The sequence below is a fragment of the Rutilus rutilus genome, assembly GCF_951802725.1.
Source record: "Rutilus rutilus genome assembly, chromosome: 23".
Taxonomy (NCBI): Eukaryota; Metazoa; Chordata; class Actinopteri; order Cypriniformes; family Leuciscidae; genus Rutilus; species Rutilus rutilus.
In genome coordinates, this window is record NC_140233.1 from 18,896,111 (window position 1) to 18,921,224 (window position 25,114).

At 37.6% G+C, this 25,114-nt stretch overlaps 2 protein-coding genes across 2 annotated transcripts; one reads left to right on the plus strand and one right to left on the minus strand.

Moving 5' to 3' along the window:
- Nucleotides 1-1,249: 1,249 nt before the first annotated feature.
- On the minus strand, nt 1,250-22,583 carry duox (dual oxidase). Its single transcript, XM_084397657.1, has 34 exons — nt 22,536-22,583; nt 21,097-21,210; nt 20,322-20,405; nt 20,074-20,238; nt 18,259-18,446; nt 17,968-18,169; nt 17,386-17,552; nt 17,149-17,209; nt 15,752-15,848; nt 15,273-15,363; nt 14,895-14,997; nt 14,250-14,416; nt 12,372-12,544; nt 12,144-12,262; nt 11,913-12,053; nt 11,246-11,359; nt 10,936-11,138; nt 10,670-10,855; nt 10,341-10,554; nt 9,355-9,448; nt 8,997-9,157; nt 8,835-8,901; nt 8,653-8,730; nt 7,710-7,888; nt 7,312-7,542; nt 6,878-6,977; nt 6,415-6,464; nt 6,156-6,283; nt 4,925-5,078; nt 4,380-4,612; nt 3,184-3,342; nt 2,946-3,101; nt 1,897-2,025; nt 1,250-1,670 (listed from the first exon to the last, which is right to left on the minus strand). The coding sequence occupies exons 2-34, from the start codon at nt 21,158-21,160 to the stop codon at nt 1,548-1,550; spliced, it is 4,581 nt and encodes a 1,526-aa protein (XP_084253783.1). The 5' UTR covers nt 21,161-21,210; nt 22,536-22,583; the 3' UTR covers nt 1,250-1,547.
- duox2 (dual oxidase 2) lies at nt 22,367-25,109 on the plus strand. The gene is made up of 6 exons (XM_084397494.1): nt 22,367-22,658; nt 23,170-23,227; nt 23,613-23,747; nt 23,834-24,041; nt 24,149-24,363; nt 24,461-25,109. The coding sequence occupies exons 1-6, from the start codon at nt 22,512-22,514 to the stop codon at nt 24,697-24,699; spliced, it is 1,002 nt and encodes a 333-aa protein (XP_084253620.1). The 5' UTR covers nt 22,367-22,511; the 3' UTR covers nt 24,700-25,109.
- The last annotated feature ends 5 nt before the right edge of the window (nt 25,110-25,114 follow it).

The following is a 25,114-nucleotide window of genomic DNA, read 5'->3' on the forward strand; positions in this document are numbered from 1 at the left end:
AATGCAGTGAAACATTTTTGTCCAGGCTGTCAAAGAAATTATGAACATATGCAAAAACCAGACAGAACAACAAAATATTAATAACTGATTATGTTATCAATGCTTTTTTCCTGAGCTTAAAAATAAATAAAACCTGTAGCTTGACTTTTTTGCTAAATAATTCTATCAGATAAATACCTTAACCAAGTTTCAACGATATTGTACAATTTTTGTTGTGAAATGAAATAATAATAAAACAGAATTAAAACAATTTTTTAACTCATGCATATATATAAAGTATTTTTATTTTATTAGGGTCATGAATAATTACACCTTCCACTAAAAACTCAAGTCCACTAGATATAGATCGATTGAGCAAATAATATCTATCGGGCAGCCAAGCCTTTCATATCTCAATTCTAAATTATTCTGAAAATGTATGACTGTTAAACTATTAAATTGTGCAATCAATAAAAAGTGACGTCCCTCAATCATCTCTCAACACCGCCTGCTTTCATGGGAAAACTGTTAAAAGTGTTGATAAGTTAACCATTTTAATAATATTTCCTAAGAAAAATTCATGTTTAATGTTCCAAAATGCTTTATAAATGAAATAATCGCAAAAAAACCTGTGTAGAAAAAAGTGTGTGGATTTCTTCATTATTAATCCATTCCTTATATAAATAAATGCATGTAAAACATAATAGACAGACCATCTGCCTCTGATACTTTAGATAAAGAAAGATTTCCTTTCTAAAATGAGGGAACAATTAGATTGTTTGTAAAAAAAAAATTTTTTTTTGCCTTATTCCTATTTTAAAGTGAATGTTTCAAAATAACTGGTAATATAATATAAATCACTCACATACACATTATAGTTGTGCCCATAGACATTGCATATACACAAAAAAATGCTGCCTTAAATTTTTAAGTACAATCAACTTGTATGTTTAAGTAATTTCAACTTAAATTACATGAAACTGACTTTAAAAAATGATTTTTTGAAAAAAATGAATCTTGTATAACTTTTTTTTATCAAAAAAAGATGAAAATGTCTTAACTTATTGTGATGAGTTGAAGCAATGTAAAAACATATGTTGTCATAACTTATTGATCATATCATTTTTTATCATTCCATGCTTAAAACCATTATATCAGCGACAGTGATTTTATAACAGTTTATTGCATCATGTGACAATGATAATGAGACTCAAAAGACAACTACAATACAGTCAAAAATTGAATAATACTGCATTTATTGATCATCCATTATAGAAATGTATAACAAATGTACTTTTGCATTCAGACAGAGAGCTTTAAAAATGATTAATTTAGCATAACAAAATATCTTTCCTCTGGCAGTAATCAATTTCTTTGAATGAAATGCATCCCTAATATGTTTGATGACTGCTTTATAATTCTATTTTACCAACTAGAAATGTTGGCTAAAAACTCACACTGGCTGTTTTAAAAGGAATAAATGAGTCCAGCCCTTATAAAATGAATAAATATTGATTACTAAATGATTTGCTAACAGTTATTCCTTAAATAATTCCCACATAGACGGTCTAGAAGTTCTCATAATGGTGAAGAAAATGTGTCTGGTCACGTTTGTTCATTTGCTGGCAGGCCTTCTCGACATCCTTAGTCAGACCGGGAGGACCACAGCTGAACACGCCAATCTTTTCCACCTTTGAGCAAGAGTAGAAAGAACCGCTCATGAATTGCGTACGTGAGGTTGATATAACTGCCACATTGATTAAATTATATGACTTAATAACTTAAAATAAAAATGACTTCCTTCACAGGATTCCATGCAAATCACAGATATTTACTGATACTGGATGATTAGAAAAATGTAGCAGTGAGAGTTTAACGGAAAAGCTGTAATTTAGGGAAATGAACTGTCTTTCTGACCTCTGGATGAACTTCCTGTAGCGAGCTGAGAAAAGCCAGAAAGGGTGGGCGACCGAAGTGTGTGACGGACTGCAGGCCGGTGAACAGACTCCTGTTCCGCACCTTCTGAAAGTGCCGCTCACAAACATACTTTAAAAGAGAAAGAGAAATAACCAGACATGACTTCATAGCTGTTCAGATGCTCTAATTATGTCACAGTAGTTTAGTGGAACGGATAATAACCATATAAACCAATTGTGTTAAGTCATAAACTCATTCTCATATAAACACAAGGGCCCTATTTTATGGATCTAAGCGCATGGTCTAAAGCGCACGTCACAAGTTCACTTCGGTCACAAGTTCACACAGAATCCACTTTTGCTAGTTTAACGACAGGGAAAATGGTCGGCGCTCCCGGCGCATGGTCTAAAAGGGTTGTCTCTATTCTCTTAATGAGTGATGGGTGTGTTTTGGGCTTTACGTGCAATAAACCAATCAGAGTCTGATCTCCCATTCCCTTTAAAAGCCAGTTGCGCTCGCGCCATGGCGGATACGCTATTTACATGACGGAATTTGCAAGCGTTAAATCTGAACTCGTCTCCAAAGAGCAACGGATCTGGTCGTGCGCGAGGTTAAAGCCCACAAGCAGAACATCTACGGGACAAGCCGGATTCACCATATCTTTATGTACACAATATTAATCTTTTACATTGTAATCCTTTTATTTTTAATATTTGGCTAGTTTATGTGTTGCTGCACACCCTGTGTGTGTAATAATCAGAGTGTACGCGCGTTGTGGACCCGCCTATAGGCGCACATTACTCGCGCTCCTTAAATAACAAAAAAAAAGGTTTCAGGTTTCAGTTGATCAATGACTAAGTCTATTTGAGTTGCTTCAAAATAGCAACACACCTCATTTTCAGACCAGCACGCCCATGGGCGCAAATGCATTTGCTATTTAAACAACGTGGCGCAGGACGTGAAAATGAAAACTGCGTCGGGCTGAGACTAGCAGAACACACTTTGGCGCTGCATTGCGCCGGGTGTATCATAGGGCCCAGTGGGTTTACCAGCATGGTGGTGCGGAGATCGAATTTCTCAGCCAGCTGTGTGATGTAGATGTGCACTGACACCAGCTCCTGGCCGTCCATGTCCTCCACCTCTCTGATGATGTCAGACACCCACTCGAACTGCCGCTGGGTCCGCGTCACCCAGATAAAGTACACCTGGAGCCGGAGGACACGCGTCTTTTAAAACTTCAATCAAGGGACGTTAAAAAAATATGTTTTTAAAAATAGGAAACTGTACCTTTTTGCACTGAAATTTGACCTTGACTGAAGATTTGAAGACCAGGTCTTTTAAAATGGAAGCGAAGGGTGTGACTCCAATCCCAGCACCCACCAGCACTGACACCTCATAGTCTGTCCACTCCTGGTGACCCTCCCCAAACGGCCCGTCCAGATACAGCTGTGTGCGAATTATTGTTCAATTTAAACCATATACTTTTACATTTATATTTATACTGTATGTTTGTGAATAAAAAGTCACCACATGTAATATAACTAGTGCTGTATAATAAATAATTAAAAAAAAGAAAAATATATATTTACATGCCAATAAAAATCAGATCAGGTAGTAGTTTCTTAAGGTAAAATGCCAGACAAGCCCAAAAAATATATTATATTATATTATATTATATTATATTATATTAATTATATTATATTATATTATATTATATTATATTATATTATATTATATTATATTATGTGCTGTAAAATCGATTAATCGCGATTAATCACATCTAACATGAAAAGTTTGTGTGTATATATATATATATATATATATATATATATACGTATATGCACACACATATATATTTACAAACTTTTGTTAGATGCGATTAATTGCGATTTATCGATTTGACAGCAAATAAAAATATAATATAATATAATATAATTTATTACATGGCTTGGTTGAATTCTAATGTAGAATGCGGTCTGTTATTTCTTGATAACAGACCGCTGCTAAGTATAAGACACCGTTGCCATGCAAAGCAGAGCGTTGCTATGGACGCAGGATTCTAACCGTAGAGACGGAACAGACTACTTTCTTTAGCGGAAGCAATACAATCGTTTTTAAATCAAAAACTCCTTTTTAAATCAATATTTTGTGTCAAATTATTGATTTATTTGGTAGGTAGCCATGTAATAAGCGGGATAATGTAGAGCGAGGCGGTTGTTACAGCGAATACAACCCCTTCAGGCTGATTCAAGACTGTCCTGATCAGCCTGTCAGGGTTGTATTCGCTATAACAACCGCCTCGCTCTACATTATCCCCTACATAACTAATGTAATATAATATAATATAATAAAAATTGTGGCTTGTCTGGCTTGGGCATTTTACCTTCTGATCTGATCCATAAAAATCATTTTTATTGGCATAACCATGTGCATTCCGGTTTATTTCCATCTATATAATCCAAACATAAACTTTCCACCCTTGCCTTGGAATATCCTCCAAGCTCCTGGAGTTTCTCAGGAGTGTAGGCCTCTCTGAGTTTGCTGGTCCAGGGTCCCACTGCACGGATATGAAGGCTGAGGGTCTCCTCGTGGGGTGCGGAGGTCAGGGTGAAGGGGTGGTACTCATCCGTGCCCAGCGCCAGGCATGCGATACGTACCCACTGTCCCGAGCGGTAGACAAAACCTTGAGGACGCTTAAACTCCAGGTATGTTACATCTGCCAATTCAAAGGAATTGAGAAGCGGGTTTGTTATCATTGTTACCTCAGAATAACTGGTGATTTTAAACATATTTGACAACAAAGATGTGATATGACAGGACACTTGTTTGTGCGTGTTTAATTTCATTTTGAAGAGACTCCTGAATTTGACTTGAGATTCCCTGTTGTGAGATGCTGTATGATTTCACAGCCAGAGCAATTAGGAGTGACACTTTACAGCACATGATAGAGCGCTGTGTGCTCGGGCCCTGGGAGACTCGCAGATAAAAGAGCTTTGTGCTGTATCTGCTGAGTCTGAGTGTCGTCTACCTGAGGGCAGCAGCTCGGCTTTCACCACTGGGATCTCCACCTTCTTCCTGTTGAGGCTGATGAGCTTGTCCAGGAGGAAGAGGAGGCCCGGGGGGATCAGGTAGATGTGGAAGCGGGGCTCCTGAAGGAGGCCGTAGCTGCCGTGGATCACCGTCTGTCACAGGAGGCGAGAGAAAGGGGGAAGTCAGATGTGGAACTTTCTCACAAAACGAAATGAAATCAAACAAACAAATAAAATGAATTATTGTTGCTGTTTCTTTTCACTTCAAAACTAAAAATAACATTCCCAGTCTTTTTTGAAATGAAACAAAACAAAAAACATATAAAACAGACAAAAATTAATTAGTGTTGCTGTTTCTTTTCACTTCAGAACTAAAAATAACATTCCCAGTCTTTTTTAAACAAAACAAAACAAAACAAATAAAACAGACGAAAATGAATTATTGTTGCTGTTTCTTTTCACTTCAAAACTAAAAATAACATTCCCAGTCTTTTTTAAAACAAAACAAAACAAAACAAAACAATCAAACAAACAAACATATACAACCGACAAAAATGAATTATTGTTGCCGTTTCTTTTCACTTCAAAACTAAAAATAACATTTACCAGTCTTTTTTTAAACAAAACAAAACAAAACAAATCAATAAAAAAACAAACATATAAAACAATTATTGTTGCCGTTACTTTTCACTTCAAAACTAAAAATAACATTCCCAGTCTTTTTAAAAACAAAACAAAACAATCAAACAAACAGTATTTTTTATACCTTTTTTTTTTTAAATAAAATGATTTATGGTAATATTTTTACATTGTGTTTTAATAATGTATGCATTAAAGAGTATTATTAAATATGTTAATATTAATGGATACACTTTGTTTCGATAGTACACTATCAAAGTGTAACCGTGTTAATTTGTCCTCAACGTTCTAAAATTTCGTTATAGTTGTTCAATGATACAGTAAATTGCAACTTTGTGGGATTGTAGTCTTGATATAAACATTATTCATTTTGTCCTCTTCACCTCAAGTCACACACAAAAAAAAAATTTTCAGGACAAGCAAATAAACAAGTGTCTAACAAAAAGCAATTAAAAATCCTACAGCCGCCGCTACACTGTTATGATTTCTCCTACTGCCAGTATTTTATCCATATTTAACATTATTTTTCAGTACACAATACTGAACCTCAAACACTCATGAAACTAGTGGTGTGCTTTTGTTCCCCCTCACCAGGACATAGACGAGCACATAAAGGTGGTGTGTAATCCAGAATCCTCTAAAGCTGATGCGTCTGAAATAGTGTGAGGCGAAGACGTACATAAAAGCAAAAATCAGCAGCAAAAGGACCCCAGTGAGACCTGACAGAAAAAAAGAAAGAAACCCGGGGGTTTACAAAGAACACACAAAACATACATCCACAAAAATAATACATTCAGTCTATTAATTGATTACTTGTTATATCAAAACAACTTTGAATTTGCAGCCATACCAGGAACTGTCTTGAAAAACCAGAAGGTCCATTTCAATGGAAGCTCAGACCTGCAAATCATCAACACGTAGCATTAGTTTATTAATAGTCTATAATCTGTCCATCCGTCCATCTATCTATCTATCTATCTATCTATCTATCTATCTATCTATCTATCTATCTATCTATCTATCTATCTATCTATCTATCTATCTATCTATCTATCTATCTATCTATCTATCTATCTATCTATCTATCTATCTATCTATCTATCTGTCTTACTATCTATCTATCTATCTATCTATCTATCTATCTATCTATCTATCTATCTATCTATCTATCTATCTGTCTGTCTATCTATCTGTCTATCTGTCTATCTATCTATCTATCTATCTATCTATCTATGAAAGGATATCTATCGTATCTATCTATCTATTTTATATGTCAAGATCAATCCAATACTTCAATCAATAATATGAATTACCCATTGTTGGAGAACACTCTAGGAAACAAGCAGGCAAGAATGCTGAGGTCACTGATGCAGAAAATGTAAACGTTGACCACATGACCCACACTGTGAACAACTATGGCACAAAAACACAATTTAAAGAAATAAAAGAATTAATGACCAAAGTGCATTATATAATGAATGTGTTACATATCACTTTGAGGAAGTCACAATACACAATGGAACTTTGAAACCTGGTCATTAAATGTAATCATTGAGTCATATATGCCATAAACTGACAAAGACTTGGCGGACATACAAATTGTTAAAGCAACAATATGGTGATATAAGTTCCACTGAATTAAAGGTCCTCTGAATTGATTATGTAGTCATTTTTTATGTGGCACACAAGGAAGTTAAAGTATTCCTAAATGGCGTTTTGCACGTAGAGGGAATTTTTCTCCCCTGACCTGAGAGGATGACAGCAGTAATAGCCATGTGGCGGTGAAGGTCAATGGCCGCATCGAATGGGATGTATCTGTTGAGGAAAGTCTCTCTGCACATGGTTATCAGGTTACGGCACACGGTGAGGAGCATGTAGGGAAACAGGAAGGAGATGGCGGCCGCAGAACCGCGGGACACAAGCACTCCCACCATGGAGGTCTCTGGGACGCCACTGGCGTGGGCCTGTAAACCATAATCTAAAAACATTGCTATTGGTTTGCAACCGTTAGTGTGGAACTCCAGTGTCAAAATGCACGACCAATTCAACATGATCATAATAAATAAACAATTTACAACTAATCATTCAGAGGCCTTAAATATGTACAATGCAACATTCAATGATGAAAAGAGATGGGACACTTACAGTAGCATCTTTCCAGTGCTAGTCCGGCCGTGATCCCGTACATAACGACTACGCAAATGATGTGCCTCCTGTAGTTTTCGATGAAGCGCTTGAACTGCTGGATCCATTTCTTCACTGGGTTTCGGTTGTAGCGCTCTCTCTGAGGACTCACGTACACCTTGGGGTTGCTTTGTCCAACTCTGGGGAAACTGAACATTTTAATTATGTGGCAAAAACAACATACATTGGCACAGTCTTTCAGCCTGTTCTGACTCGGGTCACTATATGTAACAGATTCGTGATTTTATCTGTATACTGTATGTGTATATGTCTTGCTAGTTGGAAGATTAGACAGACGGACAGAAAACTAATTAGACAGAATGGTGGATAACTGACTGGATAGAGAGAATGCAAGATAGATAACTATCTAGATTGCTGTCAGCCTATCTGTCTGTCTAATTAGTTAGTTATATGGCTGTCTTTTGAACTAATTAGGCAGACAGGTGGATTACTAACTAGATAGAAAGACTGTCAGAGAGATAACTAACTAAATTAGTCAGACTGATGGGTGGATAAATAACTAACTACATAGATAGAAAGACAATCAGAGAGATAACTAAATTAGTCAGACAGACGGGTGGATAAATAACTAACTACATAGATAGACAGCCAGATAGATAACTAACTAATTAGACAGGCAAACAAGTGGATGACTAACTAGATAGAAAGTCAACTCAAAATGATGACGTTTCAAATGAAACCTGGCGGACATTATGTCACAGAATGGCATCAGTCCCCACAAATACTGATTGCCACATTTCTCAATAACCAACAAATGACAGGTTTCACAAAGGCTTAAATCTAACACCTAGCTGAGCTCCTAATGACCATACACATGTCAGAACATGTTGCATAATGCAACACACGCTCTAAAATGACCACGACAGAGATATTATACATTAACGTCTTGGTCTGTCTTTGACGAAGTTCCTGGCCTTGCTCCCCCTCAGCCCTGTGAGTAAGCTCTTCCACTGCTGAAGGACTACAAAAGAAAAACAGCAACAACAACAACATATCAGCTATGTTACAGAAAACTCACATGGCACTTTTTAAAATGAGTACAATGTAATATATTTATTACTTTACCCATTTTTCTTAATGAAAGACACTCGCTGTTGTCTGGATAGTTTTTTCTTACCAAGTACTTCCATTCCTGAGAATACATGCACAGCAGTTTCAAAGTTGAGTGTACCTAGAATTATAGTGACATATGGGGGATTAGAGCATAAAGAAAAATATATCCTTCACCTTTAATATTGAGCTGAGCTGAATGGTCTCGCAGCAGAAAGTGAAAGTCCTCCCATGAGAAGGAATCTTTGTTGTAAAGACCAGCGGCCTGAAGCATTGCTTCTATGCCATCATCAGCCTGACTCTTAGATAGAGCACTTCCAGAGATATCAATGAAAGACCTGCACAAGAAAGGAGAAAATGCGTCTAGCAGAAATAAGAAATCTTTCAGAGGAACTTTATTGATTTATATCATCTGAACCTCAAAGTTATATATCATCTGCATCTCAAAGTTTAGGTGATTATTACAAATTCTTTGCACAGATTGGTTACTTTTTTCTTCAAGGCTCAAAAAACAGGATCTGACATCTGAACCGACCTGAGTAAGGAAGTGAACTCTTCCTTGGACAAGAAGCCATCTCCTTGGATATCATGCATTGAAAACAGAAGCTCAGATTTCTGCTCTGGAGTACCTGGATTTACAAGCCAAAAACATCAAACATTGGAACGCTCTTATCAACATAACATAATAACATTGTAAAACATTCTAACAACATGACCAGGTAACTTTATAACACTGCAAAATTACAAAATTGGGTAACACTTTATTTTACAGTGTCCTTGTTACATATACTTAATAACAGTAAATTATACATAATTACATGCAACTAAATACTAATCCTACCCTAACCCTATAGTAAGTACATGTAGTTGCTTAATATTAATCAGTACTTAAATATATAATTACACTGTAACAACACCTTAAAATAAAGTGTAACCCAAAATTGTTACATCCCGACAATGTAAGAAGGAATTTTTTTGCATTTTAACATTGTAACACTGTTAGGATGTCACATTTTTGCAATTTTACAGTGTTGATGTTATAGTGTTACTATGGTAAATTCTACAAAACTACCTTGTCACATTGTTAGGATGTTACATTTTTACATTTTACAATGTAACAAGGCAACTTTGTATCATTGTTACATTGTAACACTGTAACATGATAAAACTATAAAATTGTAAAAATGTAACATCCTAACAACGTGACAAGGTAATTTTGTAGCATTTACCATAGTAACATTGTAACATTACACTGTAAAATTGCACAAATGTGACATTGTAACATTACACTGTAAAATTTTACAAATGTTACATCCCAACTTGTAGCATTGTAACACAGTAACATTGTAATTGTAACATGATCCTAACAAGGTAATATTGTAGCACTGTGTCATCGTAACGTAAAACTGTAACATTGTAGTGGTGTTAACTTTGTAGTTTTATAAAATTATATTGTAACAACATTTATGGTCTTAAGTTATTAACACTAAACTACCATATACAAAATCTGAACAACCTCACCTGTCATAAAAATGACAATAACATCCAGGAACTCCTGAAAGGAAAGGTATCCGTTACCGTCCTTGTCAGCCAGTGTGAACATAGACTGTACAAAGAGCGAGTCGGGCTTCAAACCGAACACTCTGGCAAATTCAGCTCGCGTGAGCTCACACTGCAAAGCTTCTCGGGTCCTATTGCTCAAGTCTCCTGCATCACTTTTATTAATGTCCAAGACCTGGAGTCAAAAAAGACATGTAAGATGCTACCTCTCAACTTTGTGACACATTGCCAGTGGAATGAGGACAAAATGGCCTTCAGACCTTCAGAAACAACAAAAAGTTATGTTATACCTTTGAAAAAGCATGCTTGAAGAACGTCTCCACAATCTGTTCCCTCTGGTCTCTGGTCACTGCATCTCTAAGAATTTCTTTCTCACTCATCTCCATCACGGTTAGACTCTGAATTATGCCGTCCAGCTCAGATCTCAGGTGATTTAAGAACTCTGACCTCTGACCAACGTCCTCAAAGAACAAAACCTTTCGGCCAGAAATCCAACTTAATGCCTCATTGAGCATTCGTTGCATGATGACAGAAGAATGAACAACCAAATTCTTACCAGATCATACTCTTTGGGGATCTTCAAGAGTAGAGAACGATGCTGATGGTCATTGGGTATTAGCACTTTCAGATGTTCTTGATTGCCGAAGCTGTGAGAGCTGAGAAGAGAGCCGTTCTCATCAAAGGTCTGGAATACTTTCTTCTCGCTGAACGCAAGAGTGACTTGTCGGGGTGCCGTATTGTGCCCCAACCACTCTTTGGCTGAACACAAAAGTGAAATCAGACACCAACAAAACCCCCAAGAAGTTAATAAACTCATCTTCATTGGCATATCAGGCCAATATGAAATTGCAGGTGATGTTACTGACCAGAAGTTCCATGAGCAGGTTCCTTTTGTTTTGTGGAACCGTTGAGCTTCTTTTGGAATCGTTTGTATCTGGCTGTCCGAACATGAGCAACTACACAAGCTACTATGTAGCTTACTGTCGAGAGATCAGAAAAAGTATGTGTGTTGAAAAATGTTTGGCTGGCATATGCGTTATATTAACTAACAGGTAACTTGTGACCGTTTTTTTAAACAAAATATTAAAAATACATAATTATTATTACATTAAATACTTTTATTACGTTGTTGTTTTTTCCCGGGATTTAATAAAAAAACAAAAAAACATTCATACATAAGTACTTTTATAATTCCAGATCAAATACAATTGCCTGAAGTAAATACATGTAATTCAATTATAGTTTAAAGGTGCAGTTTGTAATTTCTGAGAAACGCTGTTGATATTTTAAATCACCAAAACAAACACGCCCCTGCCCAAAAGGACCACACCCCTATCTTGATATCCCCGCCCCTAAATTCACAAACACGCTATGCAGCACAGGCACCACCCCTCTCATTAGTGGACACGCCCCTTACTGCTGATTGGCTACAAGAGCGTTTTGGTGCTCGGTCCGATCCACTTTCAGCCCTGTTTCTCAAAAATTGCTTACTGCATCTTTACTGCATACAAGTAAATTATGAATAACACTGACCAACAGGAAACAGGAACAGCACCACCACTGTTGCGCCAAAACCAGCTTTGCTGCTGTCGTCAAAGTAACTCACAGAGACGGCCTTTGTGCAGGGGTGAAGATCGGAGGCTCTGATTGGCTGAGGCTGGGGGCAGGGATTACCTGTACAAAAAGCCCAAAATAAACAAATCATGACTTTTCAATATGATGTGTGTGTGTGGAATATCTTGATGAGTGTGGGTTGTTTATTACCGTCCACCCAGAAGAACGCGTTCTTTTGAATGTCGCCCTCCTCTGCACTGGTGACATCCAGAATGACATCATGAAATGTGGTGTTCTGTATGGCTTGGATCTCCTCCTCAGTGAACAACCTGAGAGAAAGCAGCCGATACTTAGCCAGAAATACCTTTTTTACGTGTACTCGTCTGACCAAATTGACATGGTTGTTTTTTATGTAATCATCACCAGAAATTTTCCCACCCATTTTGTCTGTTCTCAAACCAGAAGCGATCAGCATTCCTTATGCGTTCAAACTGGTCCAGGATGATGGCAGAAAACACTGGACCTGGTCCTTCCTGTGTTTCTAGAAGGCCACCCACAAACAGCTCTAGTCTGGAGGTGTCGTTCTCATATAACTCTGCAAGCTCCCTTAACTGAAAAGCAGTGAAAAGAGATTTGACTAAAGAGAGAGAACATTTTGCATTTGAATGAGTGGGATTTGCAAGTGCAAACAACGCCGCCACAATAAAGGGGGGTTGGGCTAATTGTTATTAAAGGATTAGTTCACCCCAAAATGAAAATTTCCTAATAATTTACTCACCCCAATGCCATCCAAGATATCCATGTCTTTCTTTCCTCAGTGGGAGAGAAATTATGTTTTTTGAGGAAAACATTTCTGGATTTTTCTTCTAACAATGGACTTCATTGGTTACCATCGTTTTTAAGTCCAAAACAATGCAGTTTCAAAAGTCTTTTAAGTGTTTAAACGGGCTGTACGCGATCACAGCTGAAGAAGAGGTTGTTATCTAGCGAAGCAATAGGTCATTTAATTTTTTTTTTTATAATTTATAGACTTTTTACCTTCAATAGTTCAGATTGAGCTGATCAACAAACGGACAGGGAACTACGTCATCATGTTGAAAGGTCACGCCGGCGCCGGCAGAAGTACTGTCCCACTGTTTACAATGCGACCGTACGTAGGAGGATAGTTCAAATAGTATTGTTTGCTATTATATATATATAGTAATAGTATTCAGTGAATATGAATATGAATAGTATAAGAATAACAACAGTTCAAATAGTATTGCCGGCGCGTAGTTCCCTGTCCATTTGTTGATCAGCTCAATCCGAACTATTGAAGGTAAAAAAAAACTTTTTTTTTAAATGACCTATCGTTTCGCTAGATAACAACCTCTTCTTCAGCTGTGATCGCGTAAAGCCCGTTTAAACACTTCAAAGACTTTTGAAACTGCATTGATTTGGACTTAAAAACGATGGTAACCAATGAAGTCCATTGTTAGAAGAAAAATCCAGAAATGTTTTCCTCAAAAAACATAATTTCTCTCCCACTGAGGAAAGAAAGACATGGATATCTTGGATGGCATTGGGGTGAGTAAATTATTAGGAAATTTTCATTTTGGGGTGAACTAATCCTTTAAGATGTTTGCTGATGGTTCATGCCATTAGGAGCTTTCGCACCGGGCAGTTCCCGGAACTAGTTACCAGGGTGAATCCCAGAGAACTAATGGTTCCCCTAGGAAGAACCATGCCGGAGCCTGATGCTCCCATTCTCCGTGTTCATTAGTTTATGATCTGTCTAACTGTCCTGTCTAATACGTTATTAGATAGAACTGTTATACATAGAAAGTAGACAGTAATGAAAAGGCATTAGCGTATGCTGTGTGGTTGATGCCCAATGTCGCTAGCTGAGCAGAAATACATAATCATATTTCGCTTGGTCCCCTCAAAGTTGTTTTGGATTTTTTCCTCAGTGTAAAGGTCAAGAGGTCCATCTATCACTGTTTTCCATGTTCGTAGAGTTAGTTAGTGGAGTAAATATCATATAGGCTATAATCTGTGTGTACACAGCTTTTTTTTAAATGGCGGGTGCTTGTTATTCACGTGCGTTCGGCCAATCAGTGTACACTAACATCACTGGTAGTTTCTATAGTGCTGGATTAGACCCTCCTCGGAAGTAGGAGCTAAATTAGTTCCCCCAAAAGGAGTTCCTAGAACTAAAATCGTTCCCAGTTCCTGCGGTGCGAACAGGCCAAAATCCGCGTACTTTCGCCAATAGTTCTAGGAACTATGAAAAGGTTCCTCCGATGCGAAAGCCCCTATTGATACTCTAAACAGCACCTGTGTGTTATTCAGTTTAGGGTTGATCTCCTCCCAGGAGTTGACCGGCCGCATGTTGAGGGCCGCTCTGATCTGGTTATAACTCGGCAGCCCAAAATCACGCCCCCTCTGGATGGATAAAGCCACTGCATCAGAGCGTGAGAACCGCAAGGGGCCGTACATGTAATCTAATGAAGAAAGGGAATAGAGAAGATGAATTAACCATCTTGATGTCAAGCATACACAAAATTTATCAAAATGGACAATTCTTGTTTTAAAAAAACTAAAAATACAGTTTATTATAAATGATTTATCGTTGCACATCATTTTTTTAAAGGGACAGTTCACTCAAAAATGAAAATTCCTTTAATTAATGTGCCCTCATAATCTTTAATCAAAATAACTTCCCCTCCCTCTTGCAGTATCATCTCTTCTCTGATGATGTGTTTTCTGGCATGAGGGCGGAGCAACCTGTCACTCACATGAGATCCACCAATAGCAAACCACAACCATCCAATCAATTCCTGATGGACATCAAGCCCCTCCCTACATTTTTTCTTGTTCGAGAAGCAATTTCACTTGGAAATAAGTCACAAAATAAATAATAAAAGACTATCGCACCTTCCGTTTCATGCCGACTTTCAATTAATCAAAAGAAAAACCAACCTCTCAAATCCTCGACAATGACGTTGTCCTCGCGCTCAGTGATCTGAGAAGCCATGCCCATTATTAGCTCATCTACATCCTGACTGGACTGCAGGTTTGGATTCTAAAACATATATAACTTGATATAAAATATAACTTAATGATATATTCATTTTTTTATTGTTATTTAATCAGTTTAATTGAAATAATGTCTAAACATTCATTTCTAAACAAAAAATGCATTTAATTAGATTGATAAATAAAAATTAATTATACAATATATAATAAAGAAATCTTTTGGGACAAAATCAGGCAAAATTTTTGTACCAAGCCACCATGTATGAAATTTTAATTATATGGTCGCATAATCCAAACCAAACCCCGTCTGTTATGACTCACATTTCGGTTCCAGAAGGTGTTGCATAAACGCAGGCCAGGAGATTTACTTGCATCGTTGTTCACAGCACTTTTGTAGTGGCACGTCCTGTTTCTGAATCCCCAAAATCACATTTCAACACAATTACAGATACAATTGAGGATTTTTATTTGTATACTAACTTTCTATTCATTGACGAATCCTGGAAACAAACATATTAGGAGCACAACTGTTTTCAGCACTGATAATAATAATAATAAGAAATGTTTCTTGAGCATCAAATCAGCATTTTAGAATGATTTGACTGGAGAAATGATGCTGAAATTTTAACCAAAACTCTAAACTTTTTAATGGTAGTGTAAGTAAATGTAATACTTTAAGATTTTAATAGAAATACTTCAATATTACTATCAACAGTGGTTTGTAACAATAACTTTAAAAAGGTTTTCAACATTCAACTGATGAGGTGCATTTTACAAAAGTGAATAATTGAGAAATGTACCTTTTATACACACCAGATGGCGCAAGAGTCAGTCCAAACCTCACAGCAGCAGCTTCAAACTCAGCAGAGATCCCTGGATCAACATGTATCTGATAACCTGTAGAACGACAGAACGAAATGACATGCTTGCAATCTGTTAACCTGTAATGACGTACATGCCGACTGCATGCTGTCATCTACATGTTACGCAAACCATAAGAGATATTTTAACAAACCACAAATTAGCCAACCTTTTGACTTGCGCATAAAGTCTCCTCCCGTTTGCAGCATATTCTGCCCTCGAACCAACCATTAAACAGGAAGAGACCATCTGACCCATGTCAAGTGATCAGCCAGAGTTCATTTTGTTCGATATACCACAATAATACATATATAGTCTATAGAAACTCTGTTCTGATTGGTCAGATGGCCCCGTCTGTTGTGATTGGTCTGCTCTGCTCTGATTGGTCAGATGGCCCAGTTTGTTGTGATTGGTCTACTTTGCTCTGATTGGTCAGATGGCCCAGTTTGTTGTGATTGGTCTACTTTGCTCTGATTGGTCAGATGGCCCAGTTTGTTGTGATTGGTCTACTCTTCTCTGATTGGTCAGATGGCCCAGTTTGTTGTGATTGGTCTACTCTGCTCTGATTAGTCAGATGGCCCAGTCTGTTGTGATTGATCTACTCTGCTCTGATTGGTCAGATGGCCCAGTCTGTTGTGATTGGTCTACTCTTCTCTGATTGGTCAGATGGCCCAGTTTGTTGTGATTGGTCTACTCTGCTCTGATTGGTCAGATGGCTCAGTCTGTTGTGATTGGTCTACTCTGTTCTGATTGGTCAGATGGCCCAGTCTGTTGTGATTGGTCTACTCTGCTCTGATTGGTCAGATGGCCCAGTCTGTTGTGATTGGTCTACTCTGCTCTGATTGGTCAGATGGCCCAGTTTGTTGTGATTGGTCTACTCTGCTCTGATTGGTCAGATGGCTCAGTCTGTTGTGATTGGTCTACTCTGTTCTGATTGGTCAGATGGCCCAGTCTGTTGTGATTGGTCTACTCTGCTCTGATTGGTCAGATGGCCCAGTCTGTTGTGATTGGTCTACTCTGCTCTGATTGGTCAGATGGCCCAGTCTGTTGTGATTGGTCTTCATCAGCACTTGATACACAGTGATATGAACGGTAACAATGGTGTCAGTTTTATCATATCTATTCAAGCCCGAGTCCTTTTACATTCACAAACAGCTATATTACACACTACATGGACAATATCTGAAAAAGCATATTAGGTGCACTTTTATGTGATATGTGAGTGGAAGTGAATGGAACTTAAATTCTAGTGTGACTTTCAGTAGGTGTGTTATCTGAGACTGAAACAAACCACCGATTACCTGAGCACGTGCACATTCACACACACACAACTCACCTGGATAGGAAGACACTTGTTTTCCCAGATAGGCCGGAAGCCACTCATAGAATGCGATATTCTGAAGAAAGACAAAACACATACACCTTAAATCCTAAAATCTAGACCAATGTCCCTATATTCATAACCTAGTGTTCAGAGTAAATGTGAAGTGAAGGATACTGCGGTACATCCCTCCAAATTGGCAGCTGTGCTGTTACATGAAGTGAGTCAGTAATTGAGGACTATTTGCTTTACCTGTAATGTGGCAATAACCCTCTTTCGGGCATTTTGGAAAAGCTCTTCGTCTGACCAAGAGGGGTGTTCCTTGTACAGTTTGGAGGCCAGGTAATTATGGTAACGAAACCAAATAATTCCCTCAGTGACCGAAAAGATGTTCTCATTGGCCCAGGCATTCCCGAACTCTGAGAACACACAAAACGTGCACTTGAAAACCACAGCATGCAACATTTTCAAGAGCTTCTTGCAATGCACTTAAGACATTTGAGTAATAAAATAACACTTAATTAAAAGGTATTCATAACAGAATAAAAATAAGTAATAAAACCATACAATATTGTGAAAATACAGTAATCAAATAAAACATCTAAAGGGGTTTAAGTCACTCTGCCCTGTATCACATACTTTATTGCATGGAGGAAACTATGGTTTACCCATGGTGCATTTTTGTAAGGAATGTTACAAGAAAGCATGACTAGAAAATAGTTGATATTTCAAGTCTTACCAAACCAAAATTTCCTGATTAGCCATGCAACTACTGGTTGTGTGGTGATAAATGAATGTACTACAACTTTAAAAAGTAACTGTTCCATATCTCACCATAGAGTTCCTGTAAGCCGGGACTTGTACTACTGGGGTCCGGCGCACTCCACATGAGGTAACCACTGCTACTACGCCTGGGCATGTCCTGTGAGGAGCCTGAAGCCAAGAGTCCTTTGGAAAACATTCTCAAGGCATCACACCATGAGCTGGAAGATCCATAGATGGAGCTTCCATCTATCCACGCTGTCACGTGATTCACCTGAAATGAATTATGGGTAGATCAAAAACTCATTCGTAGATCAAGGCCCATTCCAAATCTCCTACAGTCAATTGTGACTACATACGCACCTGTGTACGGGGATTGTTGGGACTTTTGCCCGTGCTCGGGTCCCACTCTGCTCTCTGGAACTGGAGCAGGACCGGTTGTGAGGAGTTGGAGCCAAAGACGGGATCTTCTTTTTGGACTTCAATATGCATGTACTCAGGTGGGCAACCAGATCTACGGGATTCTGAGATCTCAGACCACACATGGTAACCTAATGTAGTAATAAAGAGCATGTGTTAAAGTGGCCATCGGAACCAAATTCTCTTTGACCTTTTCAATACCAAGAAAACATCTTTTGAAAATAAGATGCAAAAACGTCTCATTAAACTCTATAAAGTGCTTAATTCTTAATAGCACCAGTGCATAGATGTTGTTTTAAGCAATAAAATTCTCTTTGTGAAATGCAAAATGTTCTTCTTTAGCAGCCATCGGGCTATGATTCCATTTTAAAACCTGTATTTTTTAATCTTCCCAACCAGTATGCTGTTAACCTGGGAACCTCTGCAATCACTAGCTACGTTTACATGCACCAAAATTATCTGTATATTATCGGATTGATGGCTCAGTCTGAGTGAAAACCCTACATGTAAACAGATTGATCAGAAAGAAATTTAGATTGGATTGAAAAGTGTAGTGTACAGTGGCGCAGTAACGTGGAGGAAGATTAGGATGAAAAGTCCCCATTCATTGTAATTGCATGGAAAAGAGTGACCAGTATAATCTTGCGAGTAAAAAGTCATAATTGTTAGAAAAAAAGTCATAATTGTGATATAAACTTGCAATTGCGAGAAAAAGTCAATATATAACCTCATAATTGCAAGAAAAAATGCATAATTGTGAGATGTAAACTCGCAATTGTGAGAAAAAAGTCATAATTGTGAGATATAAACTCGCAATTGTGAGAAAAAAGTCATAATTGTGAGATAAAAAAACTCACAATTGCGAGAAAAAAGTCATAATTGTTAAATATAACCTCGTAATTGCGAGAAAAAAGTAAAAATTGTGAGAAAAAAACGTGCAATTGCGAGAAAAAAGTCAATATATAACGTCATAATTGCGAGAGAAAAAAATGCATAATTGTGAGATATAAACTCGCAATTGTGAGAAAAAATGCATAATTGTGAAATATAACCTCGTAATTGCGAGAAAAAAGTCAAAATTGTGAGATATAAACCCGTAATTGCGTTAAAATATTTATGAGATTAAAAACTTGCAATTGCGAGAAAAAAAGTCAGAATTATGAGATAAAAAAAATTGCCATTGCGAGAAATAAGTCCGAATTGTGAGATAAAAAAAATCACAATTGCGAGAAAAAAGTCAGAATTGTGAGATTTAAAAAAAAAATCGCAATTGTGAGAAAAAAAGTCAGAATTGTGAGATAAAAAAATCGCCATTGCGAGAAAAAAGTCATAATTGTGAAATATAACCTCGTAATTGCGAAAAAAAAGTCAAAATTGTGAGATAAAAAACTTGCAACTGCGAGAAAAGGAGTCAGAATTGTGAGACAAAAACTCGTAATAGTGAGAAAAAAGTCTGAATTGTGAGATATAAACCCGTAATTGCGTTAAAATATTTATGAGATTAAAACCTTGCAATTGCGAGAAAAAAAGTCAGAATTGTGAGATAAAAAAATCGCCATTGCGAGAAAAAAGTCTGAATTGTGAGATAAAAAAAAAAAAAAAAAAAAAAAATTGCAATTGCGAGAATTGGCAATTGCAGGATGCCTTTACTGAAATGGAATCTTACTGAAAATGTCTTGAAACTATTATTATAATTAAAGAGTTGGCTGTGTCTCAATCAACAGGCTGCAACTAGTTTAAATGAAGGAAGACGCTCACCGAAGGCCAGGGAGAGAAGAGTTCTGTTCTTGTATGACAGGAGACCGGATTGTCCGCTCATGGCCGTGTTGCTTATCTGGCGGGGGTTGGGCAGGTGCGGTACCTGTCGGGGCAGATAAACTCCATCCGCATACTGCGCCGGAAAGAAACGGACCAGAGCTGCATCTGTAGGGGCAACATCCTGATGTTTAGAAAAAATACACTTACATTTTTTGTAAGAAGCATAAAAGAAGAATTAATTCACTCACCAGCAGCCCCTCGATCATGATATGCCAAATTATTGTACCACCCATCATACCTTTGAACTTCCCAGGTAATGGCAGAACTCGCACCTGTTTGGTTCAAGATCAAATGGAGTTTGGCAACACTATAATAACTTACACGAATAAGTCATTAACAAACATTATATGATGATTCACAGTACTGCATGTTCATTCCAGATGTTCTTTAAATACACACTTTTTTTTATCAAGGACTTTTTAAAATCTAATTTACACCCCAAACCTTACCAAAGTTAAAGTATAGTTATGGTGTAAAATGAAGGAGAAAAATGCAAAATTCTGCTCTATTTCTAGGGCAAATAAAAGCTCATGTGACAATGAGACTTTTCTACACTGCTTATTTATTGCAAAATAGTTTTTTTTTATTAATAACCTTTAAGCACAGATCTTACTGCAACACTTCATAGTAAGTTTCATGAATAAGATAACTGATATTATTATGTTACATAATGTTTAACAAATGTTTAGTCAATGAATAGCTATATTTAAATAGCTGGAAATGCATGTATTTTCCTATTTAAACAGAGTGACCACTGCTTCAATATATCATTTTTCTTTATAATTATTATAATTATTTTTTATTTTTATTTTTAACAATACACATTGTATTATTAGAATTAAAAAATAATACAAAATATTATACAGTGATGCAAGGGGGATCAAATTTATTTTTATATTTTCAAAATAGAATAGATTAGGCAGACACAGACAGATAGATAGATAGATAGATAGACAGACTCACCAACAGCTTGACAGAGAACAGACAGTGCAGTTAAAGTCCTCCAGATCACCTCACCTAAGCCCATTCTTGCAAACCAATGAAGCACCTCTTCGCCCAAGAGCACTTCACTTCAGACTAGAGAAAACACTAAGTGCGGTGAGTGTAAAAGTAGACCCAGCTTTCCTTAAGAATGACAAAGCATGGACCTCGAAACAAATATTAAGGCAATTAAACAGAAAACACAGTCACGCCTGTCTTTAGAGAACAGCAGACCTCGCCTGTCAGTAGATCGAATGGCAGTGAAAACAAAAGGAAGAGTCTGAGAGTGACGGAATGAGAGTCCGACCCACATCCACACCTGACTGTTTCGCACTGAGTTTACGATGCAGGGCTGGTCATGAGCGGTTGACTCCTTTCTCTGGAAATACCAATCAATGCAAATCAAAGCTGTTATTAGGAAGCGCAATCGTTTAAAAGATGAGCGCAGACCGGGTCATCTTATTTCCAGGACTCATATTTTCCAGTCTTGTTTTACGGCTGTCGTTGCGTCCACAGGTGAGTTGCAGTGCGGCATTGTGGTTGGGTTGAGATTTGTAAATGTCTATTAAGCGGCATTCTGTCTGACTTGGAGAATAAGAGAATAAATGAATGATAATCTAAGCGGCATAACGGGCTGTTATATGACGAGTAGCGTTTTCTGTGTTGTAGGCCATATATGTAGCCTATTTTAAGTAGTTGTATAGATGTTTTAATTATGGATCATATTCATAAGTGCGAAAATGTGAGAAGGGGATTTAAATTATCGGAGTTTGACCCCCGTAATTAATTTAAAACCTCCTGGAAATTGAATTTGGGAGGTCTAAAAAGTAGCCTAGAGAGCCTCTCTCTTTTATTTTTATTTTATTTTATTTTTATTATTATTATCATTTGTTTAAACAAGATTGAACTAGCCTAGGCTATGCCTAATTTTGTATACAAATTTAATTTGTAGAATAATAAAAAATAAAAAAAAAACTGGACGTTTAGCGTTCAGAGAATATTCATAAATAACTTTTTTATAACAAATATGGAACGTTAGCAAAACATTCTTAAAACGTAACGTTGGGGAAATCGCTTGCGAACTGAGCAACACAAGCTGCTCGAGCACATCTGTACGATATTTCAACAAAACATAACCTACATTGCAATAATTTAGCACTTAATTAGTGCTAAACTACAAAAAAAGGGGGTTTATGGTTGACGAATGGAAATTTCTCTGGAACGGCCAAACTAACGGGTTGCGCGAGACGCACTTCAATAGCGGCCGTAAAATTTCGATACCCTTGAAAGTCACTGTATAATTCGCACACTAGACTGTTATCTGCAATCTTCAGGTAACCGAGCCTCTTGCCAACACTGTCCTGCTTTCAGCTTTAGTTCTCGCCTGTGGAGGGAAGATGACTTTCTACGATGGCATTTACCCGTTCTACCCGCAACAAAGAAGCCCGTTCATCATCGACATCAGCCTGCTGGTCGCCATCCTGGTTTTCTCGGTTCTGGCTGTCAGTTTCATCTTCATTCTACCAGGAATACGTGGCAAATCGGTGAGTGAGCGAGTTGGATCAATTCTTCTAGAACACTATTTTAAAAACAGTGCATCTTCTACAGGTTTCCACTAAGGGAAAATGAAAAATTTGAATGTGAGATGATAGAAAGGCGAAGAAATTATTGTTTAAAACATGTCAAGAAATGTAAATGTAATATTATGACGATGCCATTTCTTTGTCAAATTGTTGTAAACTCTGAGGTAAAAGGTGTTTCATTGTACCTTGCATTCACCGGAGTTGTCAAACATTGCGTAGGCTATATATCAAAGTAGGCTATTTAAAGTATTTCTTTCTATTGTTTTACAAATATTGAGATTAATTTTCTATTTTCTAATCTCAAGGTCTACTCTAAGACTAAAATGACACTTCTGGGCCTATTTTTGTCAGTTTAGGTGACATTTTTTGCCCTTATTAACTTATAAACCATAGTGTAAAGTCTTTTACATCATCTGCAAAAAAAAAACAACAACATTAAAGAACATTAAAATATAATGTCCTCTTTTTTCAGAGACTGTTCTGGATGTTCAGGATAATCATTAGTTTATTTATCGGGGGTGTTTTAGTTGGTGAGTATTTCAAGTATTTTGATTAAGTTCATCTAGTAGTTGTTACTGTATAGTGGCCTCAAAAACTATTTTCACACTCCCAAGTTAAAGTTATGCTTTACTTCACCAATTTTTCAATGACTTTTAACCAAGGTCAAAGTAATAACCAGAGATTGTCTTTCGTTAAATTTAATGCCATGGCACTTGGCCAAGTGCACTTGGTTTGATATATTTGTTATGTAATGCAATGACACTCCCATATTTTTAAGTGTGAGTACAAGTCTAAATATTCAGCCGGAACAATAGAAACAAATATCCCTTTGAGTCCACTTGTTATATAACATGCAAAACTTGTATGGCCTACATTTTCATTCATGATCTGCTAAACTCCTCTTGTCTGCTTCAGTGTTGAATTTTACCGGAGACTGGGCTGAAGCCAGCGTGAAGGCCAACGCCACCTACAAATCCTTCAGTAACGCAGTGGTGTCCGCTGAGGTGGGACTTCACGTGGGCCTGTACGGAATAAACATCACACTCAGAGGTGAACAGGACGAGTCCGCGACATTTTTGGTCCACTTTTTTGAGCCGCAAAACTCTGACCGGGTCTTTTGACATCTGTTCCAACAGGCGAGCCAGTATCGCAGATAAACGAGACCATTGACTACAACGAGATCTTCAGTTGGTCGAGCAGCGTGGATGAGCAGTACGGCGACGCGCTCGAGAGGGGTCTTCCCAACCCCATCCTTTACATCGCAGAGAAGTTCACACGCAACAGCGCTTGCGGGCTCATCTTCCAGTACAGATACTCAGGCCGCTTCGCCTCAGCCAATCTCTGGTAAACCAACACACAGTCACCACCAATCTCTTACTGTAGTGTAGTGTAAAGAAACTCCGTCCTATTCAACAAATGCAAACAAGCTAAAGAATGGCCTTCTCCCGCAGGACGGCTTTTTGCTGCTGGCTGGTGGCCAATATCCTCTTCTCAATGCCCGTCATCCTCTACGCCGGGTACATGATGATAGCCACGGCTGCTTTCATCTTCTTCTCCATGGCTTCCTTCTCAACTATATACAACGTGCCCCAATGTGACTTCAGTATAGGTGCAGAGTCCTTAAGGACAGACTATAGCCATTCCTTCTGGATCGCTTTGGCAACAGGTAAATGCTCCTAATGGGAAAGAGGGTCACTCTCGAAAGGTTTTTGACTTGGAAAGCATATAAAATACTTTATAACATGATTACGGTTGATTTTCAGGTTTACTGTGCACTGTGATTGGTTTGGTGGTGGTGTTGCTGGATTGTCTATTTCCTGCGAGGATGAGGGAGGCGTTCAGTGTTGGCGTGGACAACGAGGAAGACGAATGCCATACCGGTGAATGCTACCTCAACTCAGGCTTTCTAGAGGGAGTGATCTCCGATGACATCACACCGACGGGGAATGGCTCTTTGCCTCGGCAGATCACTACAATAACAGTATGTTTTATACACAAATAAATGCATTTTCATTAACATTAGCTGAAACGATTTGGTCGTTATTTACGCACCCTCATTTCAGTTTCTTTCCGTGGAACACAAAATAAGATGTTTTGAAGAATCTTCATGCTGCTCTTTTCCATACAACGACTGCATAGTACTACTAACACCAAAATTATGTAATTAATTCAACAGTCTTTGCTGTTGAAATATTAATTGTTTTCTTTTTTTCTTTTAACAGAAGCTTTGAGGGGCGGTTTGTTGTCGTCCACAACTACTACTTGAAAACTTGCAGACTGAAACTTTCTGGGAGTTGTATATACAATTGTTACTGTTTCTATTGTTCTATTCTATTGTTCTACTGCATATACATGTACATAATGCACAAAAAATTAAATATTTAAAACAAAAATCAAATTCTACAATGTGTCCATTT

Excerpts from the sequence above, each read along its gene's own strand:
- duox (XM_084397657.1), bottom strand. The coding sequence starts at position 21,160 with ATGGGCTTAGGTGAGGTGATCTGGAGGACTTTAACTGCACTGTCTGTT. Across the intron at positions 20,406-21,096 it reads TGTTCTCTGTCAAGCTGTTG|GTGCGAGTTCTGCCATTACC; the intron begins GTGAGTCTGTCT and ends TGAACCAAACAG. Across the intron at positions 8,731-8,834 it reads TCTTTCATTAAGAAAAATGG|TCCTTCAGCAGTGGAAGAGC; the intron begins GTAAAGTAATAA and ends TTTCTTTTGTAG.
- duox2 (XM_084397494.1), top strand. The coding sequence starts at position 22,512 with ATGACTTTCTACGATGGCATTTACCCGTTCTACCCGCAACAAAGAAGC. Across the intron at positions 23,748-23,833 it reads AATAAACATCACACTCAGAG|GCGAGCCAGTATCGCAGATA; the intron begins GTGAACAGGACG and ends CTGTTCCAACAG. Across the intron at positions 24,364-24,460 it reads CTGGATCGCTTTGGCAACAG|GTTTACTGTGCACTGTGATT; the intron begins GTAAATGCTCCT and ends GTTGATTTTCAG.